At 42.6% G+C, this 18894-nt stretch overlaps 1 protein-coding gene across 2 annotated transcripts in view; it reads left to right on the forward strand.

Moving 5' to 3' along the window:
• The first annotated feature begins 15967 nt into the window (after nt 1-15967).
• The window catches only part of GALNT11 (polypeptide N-acetylgalactosaminyltransferase 11), a 29035-nt gene continuing 26108 nt past the window's right edge, over nt 15968-18894 (forward strand). The window contains exons 1-2 of one of the 2 annotated variants that reach the window (XM_018553122.1): nt 15968-16060; nt 17418-17747. In XM_018553122.1, coding sequence (XP_018408624.1) covers nt 17456-17747 — 292 coding nt within the window. In that variant the 5' untranslated portion in view covers nt 15968-16060; nt 17418-17455. Of the gene's footprint in view, nt 16108-17415; nt 17748-18894 lie in introns of both variants that reach the window. The other variant, XM_018553121.1, reaches the window with a different exon arrangement.

Genomic DNA, 18894 nt, shown 5'->3' on the forward strand with positions numbered 1-18894 from the left:
GAGGAATCTTTCCAGATAAAACTACTGTGCAGAGCTTGTAGTTAACCCATCATTGTCTTACTTTGCTACCATTCTGAATCTCTCATGAGCACAGCATGGAAAAAGTGCATCCTCCAAAGAGGCAGAACCAGCTGTCAATCAGGTGGCGGGGTTGATCCCAACAATATTGTCAGGATCTTTCCCGGCCACCGTGCGGCTCTGCGCTGTCGGCATATGGCTGGCAATAGCCCACTATATGCTGAGTTTTCAATCACAGGAGGACATTAGTAAATGTCCTCCTGTGACCCCAAAGAGAACTATAGCCAAAAAAGTTTGAACTCTTTAGAACATGGAAAAAGTTTGAACTCGAACTTGGTGCAAGTCTATGGGGCCAGAATTCTGAAAATCAATTGTCCCCTTTTTGAAGTCTTTTATGCAAGTCATTGGGCCCATTTAAACAGACTCCCGGCGGCAAAATGTTTACACTTGTAAAAGCGATTCTGGCGTGTCCCGCCAGATCGCTTCTACGGGCCGGTAAACACCCCCCTGCCCGACAGCCCCGCTGTGTTTCCCGGGCTCCGCTGTCCCTCCTTCCTCTCCTCCGCGTGCTATGGGATTGGGAGCGATTACATCACTTCCAGTCCCGTAGCTGTCATTGCTCGGCTCCTGAAGCCCAGCAATAAGCTATTGAAGTGTGATCTGCACTTCAATTTTTTTTTAAATCAATGTAATTTTTTTTTCTACCTAACTTTATTGCTATCACACAGGAGATAACAAGCCCCTGTGTGATAGCAAGGTAGACGGCTACCTTGACGGTTATATGAAAAATAGTTAATATTGTTACGGCCAGTTAGTCAAGATTAAAATTTTTGTCAAAATGTTTTAATTATTTTACTGGTTTGTGGTAGTATGAGCAGTGCGGGTCAGTTTGAACTGTGACTTAACAGGGGGTCTTAGGGAGCCGGACAACTGGTTGAAGAGACCCTTTCCTAAGTTTGTAATGTTAGAAGAATGAGTGGAATTAATATCGCGTTGGTTCTAATCGCTGCTTTGGCATATGGATGGCAGATGAAGCACATTTGAAGCATTACTGGCTTCTAGATAAGTATTCATCCACTATCTCTTGCTTTACAAAGGCCAAGAAAATGTGTTACATTACATCATGTTAAAACTATTCATATTTATTCAATTAGCAGCAGAATTGACCTGACTTGCACTCATACATTTGTCACAGATTGGCATGAGTAAATTATGCTACAACCCTATATATTTCCATTATAGGTCAGTTGACAAGGAGCTGCAAAGTGTGGATCTTGCAGGAACATGGGCAGGTGAGCATAAAACACTGGTGGGGGAGGATTGAGTAGCTTAAATAATAATCATACAAAAGTATAGTTTTCCTTTAAAGGGGCAAAATATCCCAAAAATTATTTTTTCACTTGGAATGAATTAAGACAGGATTCAATCGAATGCTAGGTCTTGCAGTCTGGGCCTAGGTGGGGAAGCCTTACTATGGTCCAAAACAAATGAATGCAAGACATAGATCTTGCAAATTCTGCAGAGACCTGGGCAGTTTGCACTGCAGGGTCCCCTAAATAGCATATTAATTTAGTCATGTTGCACTACCCCTTTTATCTCCCATGCTCACCTTTTTTCTGTTGGTCCACACAAACTAACAGTTTTTCACCTCATTCCAATTACCATTGGCTGACTTGCACTGCAAGATGAATCTCTGCTCCTCTTAAGCAATCCTTTGATGCAGAGTCTCAGCCACCAATGATTTGAGCACAAAATCCCTGTAGTGAACTAGAAAGTTACCATATCCCCCCTTATGGTTTCCAAAAACTTTGGGGGATCTAGGCACAATGCCTATATCCATCTAATGGAAAATGTGACCCTGGACCATGTGCCCACAAATAGCAGTTTCTATTCAGAACAATCTAGTGTGGCTTAGTATGTTTCTTGCTCTCTGTACTGAACTGTAACTGGTCAGCCATTAGACATTACAGGGGTTCCTGTTATATATATTGGAACTAGAGGTTGAGAAATCCTCCTTGAAATGGATTTCTAGATTCCTGTAAGTACCAATGTTCTTACTGCAGGTACATGAACAAACATCCAGGACCACAAACAACTAAAAAAAAAAAAAAGATGCTATATTCATATATTTGTGTGTGTGTGTGTTTGTGTGTGTTTACATAAAATATTATTTTTAAAAAGGATTTTTAAGACACCCCCAGAGACAATAGAAACCAAAACAGATATGATTATTATACAGTTAAAATCATGTTCTATTTAAAGCCTTATACAGTATACTAGTGAATAACAATCTTATTTCACATCCTAATTGTATTAGTAAACTTACATTTCATTAAACAAATGTGTAGCACATAAATAACAGGTAATAAACTCCTCTGTAACTTCTTGATACAATATATGGTATAGGTTATCAGAATCTATCTCGTTGTGTTACACGTTTTGCAAAACACGGTTTGTTTTTTTCAGATACAGTAGTCAACTACATAAGTCTTTGTACAATTTGGTATATATATCTCAGTTTGTTTTTTCTTGCCTCCCGACTTGACCAGATGTCGAGTTGTTGATGTTGATGCCAACTGGTAAATAATTGGTGACAATTGTGGAAGAGATGGTAAGCCCACCATCTGGCCATATAGATGGTCTCGGAGAGAAATGGAAAGAGGAAGTTTTGGTGTGTATACCCTTTAAGATACTTTTTATCCAATTTGAAGCACACCAGTACTAAACAAAACATCTGACTCCTTTTTTTCTCCATCTTTACATGCAGACCAAGCTGTCCAGCAAAATTGACAGTCACAGGCGATAACAAAAACAATGCCAGGGTGCTTTCAATGGTCACTTTTTATTTCGCTTCTTCAAACCTTAAAGATAATGCACCACTGGCAGTGTTCTAGGGTATCCCAGTATTTGTCACTGTCACTTTTGCTGGTCAGCTTGGCCTATATGAAAATTTGTTAGCATTTGCTCTATATAGACTTTCAAGTGAAGGATCCCGGAGTTCCATTTTCCTTATTTCCTATAAGTTTTGTCACTTTGCCCTTTACCGGAGTTGGACCTTAAATACTTTCAATATGCAGGATTTTCTTTCTGCTAATTAGTGCTTCACAGTGATTGTGCTTTACATTTCCTTTCTCTTGCTTCAAGGTTATCTGCTCAGACTGATGGACAATACAAGTTGGGACAATTTACTAATCTGTGTATGAAGTATTCTCAAAGAAAAGTGGCTTCTTCAAGAACACAGAGCAAGAAGCAAAGTAGAGAACACTTAGCAACCTATCACCCACACAGGATCCACTGCTCTTTGAGTAGAGTGAATTCTAACTGGTCTCTATGGGTAGTGCCCTTTGCTCCATACACTATAATACTGAATAGTTTCAAATATGCAAGTTCATTGCCTATTACACATATTTTTCTGTTAGGTGTTTATTAAAGAGTAAGTGAAAGTTTTTCCAGGCATTTTAGGACATAAGAAGGTCATGCTTCATGGTAAGCAATTGAAAGAACCTCACAGCTGCAAAGATAGGATCGGATAGAGTACAGTTAATCATTTACAGGAAGCCAACATTTAAAAATACTTAGTAGGTTGGCTGGAACAACGACTTCCTTACCACGTTCTTTACATTCTTGGTAAATATGATCCTAATAACAAGAAATTCTAAGGGGAGTGCTCCCTAAGTGTGGAGCCTAAATATGGCCACACACATTGGAAATCAGATTGTGTGATTTTAACAACATTTTAAGAAAATACAGGAAGGTGAACAGAATTAGGTTAAGTATAATGGTTCATACAGCCTCCACAGTGGAAAATGCAGATATGCATATAATTCCAGTAATGAACTAACAACCTTTACCTGTAAAAGTGAGAGTGTCCATGTTTGAATGGAAAAAAAAAGTGTTTATCTTCTTCTGTGGGTCCTCTCACAAGCAGCTTGAGTATTCCAGGGAATCAAAAACATGAAAGGACAGAAGCTCAGAAGAAAGAGGCCAAGCTCCTTTGCCTTTGGACTTTCAGTTTCCAGTGTCATTGATGACATTCAATTACTGTACATCTTCACCTTGTCCTTTGCCTTGGGTCCAAACCAACTACAAGTTAAATCCCTAGAATGATGGACTCTGAATTAAAGAGTTCATGACTGAATGTACTATATCCAAGGACCCAGGCCCTCTCGTCTTACTGTCCTCCTAAATGCTTGCCATTTTCATGGATCATGGTCTATGAGATTTTAGCTTTTGTTTATTCAAGATATATAGTTCCAAGCCCTCCCAATAGGAATGTTTGCTGCAAAAAAGATATTTTTGTATTAACCAACAACAATGTAGTGTTAGGCCCTACCTTTTTATGTCTAAAAAAGATTATACAACAGATTGGAAAGTGTGTAGCCAACAATATGGGTCCTCCCTGCAGTGTTTCTTGTACTATAATTGGCCCAACTCTAGTTTCAGTAAAAGGCTCAGTACCAGGCCCTGGTTTTACTACATGTGTTTTCCAACCTTTGATGTGTGTAAAAGCATACCAACCATTGCTGTTCAAATAGATACAAAATTGTGACAGGTTCTCTTCACTAGGATATGTAACTAGCAAGTGTTTTTGGAGGTTTTTCCTTGGAGAGTCTGTCAGCTTCATGGATTATGGCTATCTAGGTGTATAGTTGGCCCTGTGTAGGAAATAGTGAGTTTTCGAGCCGGATGTAGTGAGATATACGAAAACCATATAATTAGAAGTGCTGATTCAACTCCTCTGCCTCTCCTCCAGTTACATGATTATGACAGTACCTTAGCCCCCCATGTTTCAAATTGAACTCTCCCTTCCTTGCTGTTCCTCCAAGCCTCTTTGTAGAAGTAACGTCTGTTGATGCCCATCCAGGTCACAGAATTCTCCTTTTTAAATAAAAAAATTCAATCACTGAGGTTGTTCTTAAAAGGTGGATTCATGTTGTGGCTGCTCAGGAATATTCACAATGCCTGTGCTACCTGCCATCGTTTAGAGAAAGTTTAGCTGGCAGGAATACATGGCACTGAGATTACTGTGTTTCCAGTTGGATTTCTGGTGGTGGGGTGTGATGTTACTTAGAGGGGCAGAAACATCAAAAGAGAGGTTGACCCTCAGAAGTTACTACCACAGAGAGGTAGCCCAATAATGGAAAGAGAGCTGCTGTGTGAAAACATGGCTGAAGAAACTGCAAATAGGGAGAGCAGAGCTTGAAACACAAGGTACTGTCAAAATCTTTCCAATTAGAAAGCCTCTGCCTCTCTTCCAATTAGAAGAGAGGCAGAGGAATTGAACGAACACTACTAACGATATGGTTTTGGTACACCTCAGAATTAATTTCTTTTGTCAAGGGGCTTTTAACAATTGACTCAATTAGAGCCATCTAATCATACTTTCATGAGATAGATCAAGCCTGAACTTGTCTAAATCCAAAAATGATATAAGAGCATTACTAGTAGTAAATAGAAATTGTTGCTAGAAGGTGCCCTTCTTCCTCAACAAATGTTTATTTTATTCTCTTATTAGCCAAGGCTTTAAAGATTGGAGTTTATACAACCACTACATGTCAAATCTTAAGCTGGCCATACACCTATAGATTTTCTATGGTCAGATAGAAAAAGTGCAACAAATTCCTCCATCTACGCTAAACTGTGTGGATGGAAGTATCTCCCGCTGGGTCAAGCGTCAGTATCTTGCTAGTCAGCCCCGCTAGCTCTCAAAACACCTGAACAATGCCTGCATCCAATCAGATTGTTTAGGTATTTTGAGAGCCAGAGGGGCCTACTAGCAAGATACTGAAGTTTGGCCCAGTGGGAGATTCCTCCATCCACACAGTTTAGCGTAGATGGAGGAATCTGTTGCACTTTTCCCATCTGACCATAGAAAGTCTGCAGAAAATCTATAGGTGTATGGCCAGCTTTAGTCTTGCTATTAGACTTAACCAGCACTGGGGAGTAATCAACAAACTTCTTGAGCCATATTCAGTGTTTTTGACATAGGATAGCTCCTTGATGTTGTCAATAACCAAGTCAGTCCAGAATAAAATCATATACTGTATATGTCATAGATAAATTCCCCTATTTCTTTTTCTCAGAATATAATACTCACCATACTGTATATCCACCCTTAAAGGAGAACTATGAGATGAGTGATTTCCACTCACCTCATAGTTCTAAGCCGACTTGTGACAATGAGACTGTCACAGGTCGGCTCAGTAGATCGGGAGGTGAGGGAACACATCCCGGGTTCCCCCCCCTCTCGATCCTGTCACGGCTCTCTGCCGTGACAGGGGGAGGGGCTGGATTCCCCTCTCCCCGCTCCGATCTGCCAGCGCTGACTGGCGGAACGGACGGGGAGGGGGCGGGTACAGCTGGCTCTGCCTCTAGATAGGCAGAGCCAGCTGTCACTCACGCAGCTGGGCGGATCCCGTCATCTACGTCGGGATCCGCTCCAGGTGCGGCGTCTCAGTATACCGCGAGCTGTAGCTCGCGGTATACTGAGCTTAGGGTAACGGGAGGACGCTAGTTTGTGTCCTCCCGTTACCCTAAGGAGAACTATGGGGAAAAACACTGACCCCATAGTTCTCCTTTAAGAGGACCCAAAAAATATATTTGAAATCTGGAAGTGAGTTATTCACATTGCATTTCCCTTTAAAGGTCATTCAAGTTCCCAGTATGTTGTAACTGGGCATCTGGTTTAGCTGAAAAATAAATAGTAAAATGCTGTGGCAATAATAAAAGGAGAACCTGATACGCCATATGATTCAGAAATGTGTACTGAGCATCCTAGTTTACATAATGGGTCAGGGGAATGTTTTATGACCAGAATGCTCATACATTCCATATGACTGTAATATGTAAAACAAGTTTTTTCACATTGAATTCAGAAGTCTACTTGTCACATTGATAAGAAGTATTTACTGTACGTTACTTTACATATTTACTTTCTATTCTGTAGGTGATACCTAATTAAACTTTCCTAGGGAATAAAAAAAACAATGGCCCTTTATAACCTTTTCCCAGTCCCTGTACTTTCCATCTTATAGCTTTGAACATTCTATCCATAGTTTAATGGAAGATACATTTTCCATAGTTTAGCTTCCTATACTGAGGGCAGTTATTTTTTTTAAAAAGGTACAGAATGAGAAGTGCACATATTTAGAGTTTCCTAATAGGTACGTTTTAAAAAGTTATGCCAAGTAGTAAATTGTGCAAATGCACTGAGCATACAGTATATATAAAGATGATGCGGTTGGCAATTGTCAAGCATACCTCCTTGATATAGTTGACAGGGGGGGAGGCAGAGGGGCATATGCGTCCTGGGACAGTACTAACAAGCTATGTTGGGTTGGTGGCCTCTAGAGGAGATACTTCACCATTCAGACATCATATTGGGACCATCAGCGACACACACTGGGCAGGATATAGCTACCTCATTCATTCATAATAAGAGCTACAGCCAGGGCTGGGCCGGCCCATTGGTGATGGGCAGCCATCTCAGGCGCAGTTTACCATTGTGCATGGGGGGAGGAGAAAGTACAGCAACATCCTACTGTAACAAAGCCACTGCCCATTTACTGGCTAGCGCAGAGGGTGGAGATGACAGCTAGCTTCCTATTCTGAGTCGGATCGCTGTATATCAGATTATATTTGTCCCCATCTATTTTAAGGGAGGTTGGGATGTAGAGAGATACTCTAGGCCCAGTGAAGAATTCGATAGGGTGGTATAAAAATATGTGGGAGGGGAATTTGTGCAGAAGGTAGGGAAAGGCTGGGAGAAAAAAGGGAGGGAGGTTTGGAAAAGAGGTAAAGCATAGGGTGGTGGAAAGGAGGAGAATTATTGTGGCTGGACATTGTTGTTGGCCTTCATTAGAATAGGTAATGGTGATCCTATAATGCTATGTCTTTCAGTATGTTTGATTTGTTTTTTAGATCAAGTGCTTTCACACATTCACACTTTCACATTGCGTAAACTGCACAATAACTCATGCAATATGTGTGATTCCATTAATTTTGAATGGTACCTTAGTGCACATATGTAGTAAAAAGAAAACAGACATACACAGCATGTGGTACAAATGAAATAGTGTACAGAGTGCGTTGTGGGGCACTTGCATTACAAAAAAACAGTGAATGTATGGTTTATTTCCTATGTTGAGGCTCATTATTTGCCCATTTAACATAACTGTGATGTCTTAACACAGTATGGTGCAATTTAGCGCAGTTCCATTTTCATTTTGCTACATATGTGTGCTGACATGCCATTGGAAATCAGTCAACTGTTACAAAATGCTTTCAGAAAATAGGCAATCATTACAATATGTGGGCAGAAAACAGCCCATTGTGAGAATATGTGGGTTACAAATGCATAAAAGTGACAAAATGTGGGCAACTGTGATTATATGGGGGCAACAAACAGGCAATCATGACTATATGGGTACAACAAACTAGCACTTTTCAGAATATGCAAACAACAAAATGGCAATTGTAACAATATATAACCAAACAATTCCTCCTCCATCCCCACAGCAAAAATCCTTCATTGAAACCCCTGACCAACATAAAGAAACCTTTTCCCCAGCATAACCCCCACCAGTGAAAATCCCCCTTCCCTCCACAAACCCCCTGCTTCCATAGATACAGCAGGGCTTGGCCAAGTGAACAAAGTCCTCCAAAGCTTTCCCTCAGATGTTTCATGTCACACGTCAGAGTTGAAGAGGAGCTTAGGAGAGCTTTCCTCAGATCTGTGCTGCCGCTATATATGAAGTCTGACAGGGCAGCCAAGGTGGTCTGGGCAAAGTGATAATGTGCATCCAATCATCAGTAGAGACCTAGAGCAAAATAGCTGTACCGGGGGCAGACCACCCCCCTAGGTCAGCCACTGCTTCCCTCAACTCCTCCATCACCCCTCTCTTGCGCTGTTTATCTCCTCTGCTTCCCCTTTCCATTTTGCTGCTCATCTACTCCACCTCCCCTCTCAATAGCATCACTCCTCTCTTCATAGCAGCAGTAATCTCCTCTCCACATAAAATCACGCATCTCCTCCACCACCCCTCTCCATAATGTCATTAATCTGCTCCGCCTCCTACTCCCTTCTCTGTAGTGTCATTCATCTCATCCCCCTCCCCTCTCCATTGTGTCACTCATCTCCTCCATCTCCCTTCCCCATAGCGCCATTCATTTTCTCCACCCCTACCTTCACAGTAACGTTCCTCTCCTCCACCACTCCGCTCCATAAAGCTGTTCACCTTCTTGACTTCCCTTTCCGTAGTGTCACTCATCTGCTCTATCTCCCCTACCCATAGCGCTATTCATTTCCTCCACCCCTACCCTCACAGTATAGCTCCTCCCCTCCACCACTCCGCTCCATAAAGCTGTTCATCTTGTTGACTTCCCCTCTCCATAGTGTCACTTTTCTCCTTCATCTTTCCTATGCATAGAGTCCCTCTTCTTCTTTACATCCCTTCTCCATTGCATTGACTCCCATTAACATGGATGCAAGCATTTAGTCAAGCCAAACTTTTTTTCTATGGATATGGCAGGCAGTGGAGGGGACTGGAATCATCTGTAACGTGTTTGCATGCTTGATTGTCTTCCTAAGTATCTTAAGCCTGGTCAATTTCCTAAATATCTTATAATGAGTATTAAAAGCACTTTGTATTCATAAACTGGGATACTGTCTGGTAACAATTACTCCACTATCCTGGGTAACTTGGTAACTGTCTCTGGATCTTGATCTATGGCAGTGCTATGTACCTGGTAACATAACACTGATCTTCTAAAATGTGGCACATCTTTGGCTTGAGTGGCAGCTTTATTGTTTTGGTGACATAATGTGCCATATTGTTCATGTGCCATGCCATGGCTATGATTGTGGCCTTTATCATCAAAATATGATAATAGTAATTTATTAAATGGTATTCTACCAAAATCCAGTACAACCCACTCCAAAATGTATGTAGCACCACCTAGTAGTAGGATGTTAAGCTATTTCCTGCACTGGGGCCTACAGTAAAGTTTTGCAGTGATGGTGGATCCAAGACCTATTAACAGAGTATCTAATTCCCCCTGGACGCACAGATTCCTATCTTTTCTAAACACAGATAACCTGAATGTAAGTAAACACAAAGTGCTCATTATACCTTATAAAATAATTATGTGTATTAATGTACATTTATAAAATATCCTATGAAGGCATATAAATGTATATACGGTAATCACATGTGACTGAGGACTAAGTACCCAGCACTCTATTCCACCAACAACAAAAATGCTCGAATATTTCAAAGGCAGTAAAAATTAGAAATCAATGGCACTGGCAGGCAGGGTGGCAGTCTGGCACCACTCAGAAACAGTGTGGTGTCCCAAATGCTTCCAGCGTGTTAAAGGCTGAAAATTATATATCTAACAGTACACTCAAAAACAAAAAGCAAACATGGGCAATGAGCTCCACACAAAAAACATTCATTACAGAATTTTGTGTTTGGCTGACTTTCTCTTATGACTCACGGATGTTGCACAAGATACTCACCACAGAAGATTAGGAAAAAGCTTTTTGCAAAAACTGTTATTTTTAAAACAACTGAGAAGCAGGTAGGCCAACTTCTCTTTTTTAGGATAATGTTTAAAAAAACACATTTGAAATTCGTTGGTCCTCATTCCCTTGGTGTCTTGAGTCAGAGAAGTTGACCTCATGGTGGATAGACTAGTGAAATATTAAGTGCTAGAATCTCATTCCACCCAGACCATCTGCAAGGTCACTGTCTAAAAGTACACATTGTAACATTAACAGGGTCACATTTTGCTGTTCTTGTGTCAGTACTATTGCAACAAGGTCACACCCTTTTTGTAATAATTACCCAGCTCCATTAAGCAGAAGCAACTTTTACAGTTCCTAGAATTCAAAAAAGTACACAAAGGCCCTCATGTATGAAGCAAAATGTGTCATTTCAGGCAGTATAATCAGATGTAATAATAAGGCTTAAAGTGTATCCAAACCAAAAGCAAAAAATGGAGTATATTGCTGCTTATAATCCACAAAATTGGTGCTGCAACTGCTTGAAGCAGACCTTTACCCATATTTTTAAAATAGCAACAAACACACCTTAACAAACGTTTAGTAATGACAATCTACAAACACATACTTCTAGATAATTGCCAGCTTTGTATTCTTTGCATACCCTATTTCTCTTTTCTTCCGTAGTCTTCAGGCAGCGGCCATGTGTACTAAGGGCAGATTATTACCTCTCCTATTACTTCCTGGATTTCTTGCAAATGTGACTAGGCATGTGACTAGGTCATGTGACCATGCACATCATCTCAGGGGAGGAAAATGCCGTTCCCTTAGATCTTATGACATTACAGATGAGATTTCCCAGCAATGCTCTGCTGATGACAAGGCAATCCCAGAGTGCATTTCTTTGGCAAACTGAAGTCATTTTGCCCTTTTAGAGCAGGAAGTGAATGCTCTGCAAGTGTAAGTATTTCAAAATCACAGCATTTTACACCTGACATGTCTATGTTATTATTAATCATCATACATAGAGGGATGCATTGGCAGAATTAGATTTTTGAGTGTAAAGGTCAGCTTTAAAAAGTGTTAGCTAGAGTTTGGATTTAATTTATTAGCCAAGCCCCTATACATCTGCTAGTCCATCTGACACTACCCTCTCCACAGGGTGACAATGCTGCTGTCTAGAGTCGGCTATACACCTTACAAATTTTGGCCGGTTCATTGGCAGAAATTTGCACAGTGGGTGGCTGTGTCACCCTTCCGTTCAGCATCCTTGGATCAGAAGATCAAAGGAGTGGGATGGAAAATCTTCAGGTGAACAGTGACATCCAATCAGCAGCTGTCGCTGTTTGGGTATTCTGACAGCGGCACCCGTCACTGTCAAAATTCAAAACACACAGCGGGAGATTCATCCATCCATGCTCTTTAGCGTGGATGGGGGAATCTGTTATATTTTTATGTTCGGCCCGTAGGTTAACTGTGTATACCCAGGTTAAGGGCTGCTCCATTGAAAGCTTCATAGAGTGGAGCCACTCTAAGACAGGAAGTGTGTTACTGGTGGTGTGTTACTGCAGGGTTATGGGCCCTACACTGTATGTGATGACGTCAGCAGGCCTCCGACCACCAGAGCACAGGGTGGAAGAGAATGAAGGTGTGATCATTTTGGAAGGACTATGCCTCCATTTCAACGTGGTTGATGGTCCTCAATGAAGGGTGGACTCTTTTGTTCACATTGCTAGTCTCTCAGCGGGTTACATACACAGCAGCTGTAAAAGAACTGTTCTGAAACAGCAGTTTTTGGTTGTTTTATCCAGGAAAGTTATTATTATCATAGGATATAAGCCTGCCGATCTCTGGAATGAATGAATAAAGAAAGACAAAAGGTTGTAGCAGCAACCATTCCTATATCATTGAGCTAACTTGTCATGTCATGTCAAAGTCTTTTCTTCTTTTCCACACAACGCTGATTGAATCTTTGTAGACATAATAGTAGATAAAATATAATGTGCATGCATTTTTATCTTTCTAAACAACTCAATTGTCTTCTATCTCTCTTTGTATGCTTTGCATTTTCAGAGCCATGCCTTGAGGATTGAAGGGCGTCTCATTTTCCACCATATTTTCAGTTTTTTATGGTTCAGCTAATGCCAGCAGCATATAGACCACCATTTAATAGGGTTCGCATGATATAGAGGTTTCATACAGCCAACCAATAACGATCTATTAAAAAACATGTTTGGTTACTATACTGGGTAGTGACAATGTAACCAAACCAAAGAAAAAACTACCCAGGTTTATATGCTTGGTTGATTCATCTTTCAGTTCAGCTTGAGAGTGAAAATGTTGTCAAGAAATGTATCTAGCATGGAATATATTACCTATAAACCTTACTACAGTCAGAGAGAACACACTTGCTTACAGCGAACCTGTACTTTGGCACTTTAGGGCACAATAATAAGTTCTCTTGACAGCCGAGTACCTCAACTACTAGTACTAATGCATTCCCGGTGCTTCCTCTCCAACTTGTTTTCCAGCCACGATGATGTGAAAAAGCTCTGAGCACTACATCATGGGAGGAAGGGGAGATAAACATGTGCCCTACCCTGATACCCAGGCTACAGTGAAGGAAATCTGGCTCTGGGTATATCACTGGGTTCCAGTAAGCGAGCAGAGTGAATGGGCAAAGCATTTAATGTTATTTTAAGATTTCATTTAGAAAGCATTCAGAGTTGTAAGGTGGATTTTTACAATTCGGAGAGAGTGAGGAGAAGACAAGAAAAGGAAGGATGTGGGGAGAAAACAGCTCCCTCAAACACTGGCATCCAAGTAGTGTAAACATTTATTAACAATAAGGGAGGATTTCCAACCTTCCAATGTTTTGGGATGAGAAAGAGGAACAAATCTACTTAGGTTAGGCATTGCTTATACAGATGGAGCTAAAGTTCACTGAAGGACTGAAGCCCAGACTATGCATTTTAAAGTATATTCTGAGCAAGCTTTAAAAACATTTTGAAACAAGCCTCTGTAGCTATAGGCATTAAGGAGAAATTAATTGTCAAATTTCACAACGGAAGTGCTAAAATCTCAGCAACTCTCTATCTCTTTATTTTCTATGGAGAGCAGGAACTTGGCAGTCTGCTAGCCTGCCAAGCAGGTTCAGCAGGTTCTTCTAAGGCAGGGATGGGCAGACTCCAGCCTTCCAGCTGTGGAAAAACTACAAATCCCATGATGCATCTGTCTCTGGGAGTCATGCATGTGGCTTTGAGAGTTGTGCAATGCCTCATGGGATTTGTAGCTCCACAACAGCTGGAGGGCTAAATAAAAAGACACCCTTGTGACCTTGGTGCACACTCCCAACTGTCCACCATTTGGAGGGACAGTCCTTCTTTTGTTCAAGTCAAAGTCTATTAAAGACAGCTCAAACAGAACACATTCTAATTATGCGAATCACCATAAAACCTACAGTAGTTATTGATAACAAACTGGTTCTTCTTGGTCACACTGAGTGAATTCCAACAGGTACAACAACAAAGAAGAACGATCTATGTGTACAACGGGTACAATGGCTGTATTAAGTAGGAGAGCCAAATATATCTAAGGAAAAATGTAAACGTAACAAGTGAAACAAGAGAGAGGAAAAGAGAAGATACGACAGCAGTCTGAGAGAAAAAGGAGGTCACAGTATAAGAAGAGAAATAAACATGTTAAGAACAGGTATGTATTCAAAAGAAGGGAGATGGGTAAGGGCAGGAAGGGGGGAAGGACATCAGGAGGGGACAGGGGGGAGGGGGACCATTACAGACAATTATATATATGAAAAAAAGAATGATAAACAGCATTAGGCAAGGCGATGACTGCCTAAACACTGTCCATTCTACCCACATATTGGTGAAACGTTCCATTCGCTCTGTGTCCATAGCAATAATTTCTTCCATCCGCTTAATTACCATTACCCGCTATATGTTGACAGCGCAGCATATAGAGCTGGGAAAATCCTGACAATATTGTCGGGATCTACCTGATTGACAGCTGGCTCTGCCTCTCTAGAGCCAGAGCCAGCTGTGCCCGCCCCCTCCTCGTCCTTCCCTCCCCTGTGGGGAGCGATGACTGACAACGCAGGGATTGATTGAGCTTGCCAATTTTTAGGTATCGCTGCCCTACCTGCTATGATGAAAAAATGCATAATTGACTTTTTTACAGACAGATCCCGGAGTTAATTGAGGTGTATTTGTCAAATCTCTTAGATATTCAGTACCTTAGCCCAAAAAGGTTTTATAAAAGGACAATCCCACCAGATATGTATATGAGTCCCCTTATCACTAAGAACATTGCGTGGAAAGATCTGATGGAGATCGAAGGGACCGAGATACCACCTCATTACAAATGTTAGAATTATGTTCCTGAACCTTACAAGGGATACTGTAGATTGATAATGAGTTAAAATGAAGGATTTCTGCCATTCCTCTGGCATAAAAGTGTTGACTGTCCTTCTATTGAAGCCACATCTCTTATGTTATGGTATAGTATGGGGTATGGTATAGTATGGGGTATAGTAAGGAGTATGGCATTAGTTAGACCTATTTTTAATAGTAACTCTCAAGCAACCAGAAACAACATTTATCCGGAATCTACCAATCCCTGTGGATGCCGGATAACGGGGAGTTTACTGTAATACAATTTAGACAAAACAGAGACAAAGCGTGGCTGTCCCTTCAAAACAGGGACTGTGGGATCTGTACAGCTCAATGTACAGGACTACTTTTCTTATTACCAGCTTCAGTGGCAGTGGTCACAGGAATGGCTCCATGATTTTGCATTGGGTGTTTCGGGTTATCTGAAGTTGCCTTTAAGCCTACAAAGGTGTTTGGAACTGCGTGTCCTTGGAGGACCCACATTATGTCACATACAGCACAATGTACAGAGTGGGACAACCCACAGTATGTCACGTACAGCACAATGTAGAGAGTAGGGTGGCCCACGGTATGTCACATACAGCGCAAGGTATAATGTGGAATTAATTAGACGCTGTAACTCCAGCACACTTTATAGCACCATAGACAGCATGGAACCCCCTGTGTGTAGCACACAACCTCTAAATAAACTGTGACGTGTCAGATGGTGTGAATGGGACACTCTCTTACTCAGTCTCTCCCATGACTATGGGATGTAAAGATGTAAACATTTCGGAAGCTCTATTACAAGCTTCTTTTTTTCAATCCTAATATTACATTTGTGTCTTTTCACCACGTAGTCAAAGCTGTGCAACCTTGGCCAATGCAAACCATTTTCTTGAAGCATAGGACCCATTAGATATGCAGGGAAGAGTCACCGCTAAAATGTCTTCCCACTGGAGACATATAGCCGGCCTTCCCTTGCCTCTAGAGTCTACACATATGTTTGTAGCCACGCCCCCACAGCTGGGTCTGACCAGGCACAAATGTAGCGCTGTCGTCACGATGCGGGGTGGAGTCGGGTGTCACGTTGTGTAGAGGGCGGAGACTGCGGACAGCTTTCCCTCAGAGCACTCTGGAAGGGGCCCAGGTAAGTGGTCCGTTGTAGGGCCCCGGGTGTGCTGTATGCGGGCTGCAAGCTGATGTGTTGTGGGCTCGGTGGGCGTGACAGGTTCTGACAGTCGGCTATTGGCCCGGTGAGTGACAGGAGGTAGACTGCACATGCAGTGCCCACAGACTACAGACAGTGCCAACACAGACACACAGACAGTGCACACAGAGTGCACACACACAGACAGACAGTGCACACAGACAGCACACACACACACACACACACACACACACTGCCCACAGACTGCACACACACAGTGCACACAGACTGCACACAGACTGCGCGCACACACACACACACACAGACAGACAGTGCACACAGACTGCACACACACACAGACAGACAGTGCACACACACACACACAGACAGTGCCCACAGACTGCACACAGACAGACAGTGCCCACAGACTGCACACACACACACACACAGACAGTGCCCACAGACTGCACACACACAGTGCACACAGACTGCGCGCACACACAGACAGACAGTGCACACAGACTGCACAGACAGACAGTGCACACAGACTGCACACACACACAGACAGACTGTGCACACAGACTGCGCAGACAGACAGTGCACACACACTGCACACACACACACACACACACTGCACACACAGACACACAGTGCACACAGACTGCACACACACACACACACACAGACAGTGCACACAGACTGCAGACTGCGCACACACACACACACACACACAGACAGACAGTGCACACAGTGCCCACAGACTACACACACAGTGCCCATGGATGGCGCACACACAGTGCCCATGGGCGCACATGCCACTCATAGCACACATTGTGCCCGTAGACAGCTGCGTACCACCTTCTGCCTTCCACATAGGAGGGTACACCTAGGATCTGAGTAGAGATGTGAGAAGAAGGTGGGGTATGGGGGTTACTTGATGGCGTGTCACTTTAAGAATATAGCTCGGGTATCATTGTAACTTCTGGAAGCCTGCTTATGTCTTGTTTAAAGGGACAGTCCGCACTTCTAGTAAGATGTACACATAACCTCCCCATACTGCAGATGAAGGTTGCTTTAAAAGATTCAGCAAAGCTGAGGGAAAGCTTTACACGTGTTGTCATTGCTGGCTGCACACACTGCTCTTCCATATGTACACGCCTTATTGTATTGGAAGGAAGTGCAGTTCCTCTATGGCCCCTCTGATTGGTTAATGTGTGTGCGACTAGTTCATATATTACATTGACCTTGGTACATATTTGCTGGGTACTAACTTAGGAATGTAGGACATGGATTGTTTATTGAGTATTTCTAACCATGTGTCTCTTCCCCTCCCCGGCACCCTTTGATCTCTTTGCAGGGAATTGAGAATGGACCCTCGACAATGCTAGGGTTACAATGGGCAGCGCCGCGCTCCGCTGTTTCTGCTATGGGTGCCTCTTCACCTCTGTGACCTGGACACTTCTGCTCTTTATATATTTTAACTTTAGCGAGGAGAACCAGGGTATCAGACATGTGCCCATCAAGGGGCTAGAGCCATACAACCCTTACCCCAAGAAAATTTACCCCCGCTTCTCTCGGGGATCGGTCGGACAGTCCGATGGCTCCTTTAAGGATCGTGCTGCAGCGCAGATGGGAAATCATGTTGCGGACATACCTGATACCAAGGGCAATTTCTCTCCAGAAATGGGTAAGGAGAACTCCTTTTGCACTATTTTGGGTGGATTGAATTGGGGTAATTCAATTCTAGGGGTGGCATGTGGTCCTCGGCCTGCCTGTGAAAAAGAGTGTTGTGCAGCGAGTGCTTTTAAACTCTTTTATATCTACAGATAATGTCTCTTTAGTTGACTCATTTTACGCAGAACGTTCTTTGGATGAATCGGCGTGCAAATAATGTTTTTTCGCAATTGTAATTGGGGACGTTCCTCATCTCCACTTTCATGTGCTCTGCGGAGTAGGCTCAACTTCATAGCCAAAACAGAATTCACAAATGCTAACTTGGCTCTATAGACTTTTTTTTTTTTTCTTTTCTTCTATTCCTTAGATTTGGAGTTGGCAACCTCGGCACTCCAGCTGTGGTGAAACTACCAATCCCATCATGCACCTGCCTCTGGAGTCATGCCTGTGGCTGTCAGTCTTGCAATGCTATATGGGACTTGTAGTTCCACAACAGCTGGGAGTGCCGAGGTTGCCTACCCCTTCCTTAGATATTCATACTAATGTGGTCAGGTTGGGGCTCCGTTCACAGCTGTGCGTCTTTTGCGTGTGTTGATGCAGCGTGCCCGAACGCTTGTTACCCTGTAAGACGCACTGCAGTGTCAGTCGATTACACCCCATTGCACTTTGTTGCACCGTACGCTTTCATGTGCCTGAATCTGCAGCAAAGAAAGTCCATGGTCCCATCGCACTCCTGACTGCGAAAATCCCTCAGAAAAGTGGGTGCTGCGGTAGTTTACGGGTGGCAGCCGTAACAAGAGCAGAAACAGACAACGGCACTCCAGATTGGCAAACAAACGTCTATTTATTGACATGCAGCATGACAAAAAATAGCAACTGACGTTTCGGGGGCCGCAGAGGATCCCCTTCATCAGGCAAAGCTTTGGTGAGAAAATATCATGCATAGTGGTGCAATGTGAAGGGAATTTATCAGAATCTGGAGCAGCTGTGCATGGCAACCAATCAGCTTCTTTCTTACATTTTCAAATCTTAACTGAACAAACTGAAGAGAGAAGCTGATTGGTTGCCAGGCACAGCTGCTCCAGATTTTGTCTGCTCCAGTCTTGATAAATTCCCCCCTGTGTGTTTTGAAAAAAGGTGCAGGGACTGATGTGATTGTC

This window comes from Nanorana parkeri, unplaced genomic scaffold (genome assembly GCF_000935625.1).
Source record: "Nanorana parkeri isolate BGI_ZX_2015 unplaced genomic scaffold, ASM93562v1 scaffold110, whole genome shotgun sequence".
Taxonomy (NCBI): domain Eukaryota; kingdom Metazoa; phylum Chordata; class Amphibia; order Anura; family Dicroglossidae; genus Nanorana; species Nanorana parkeri.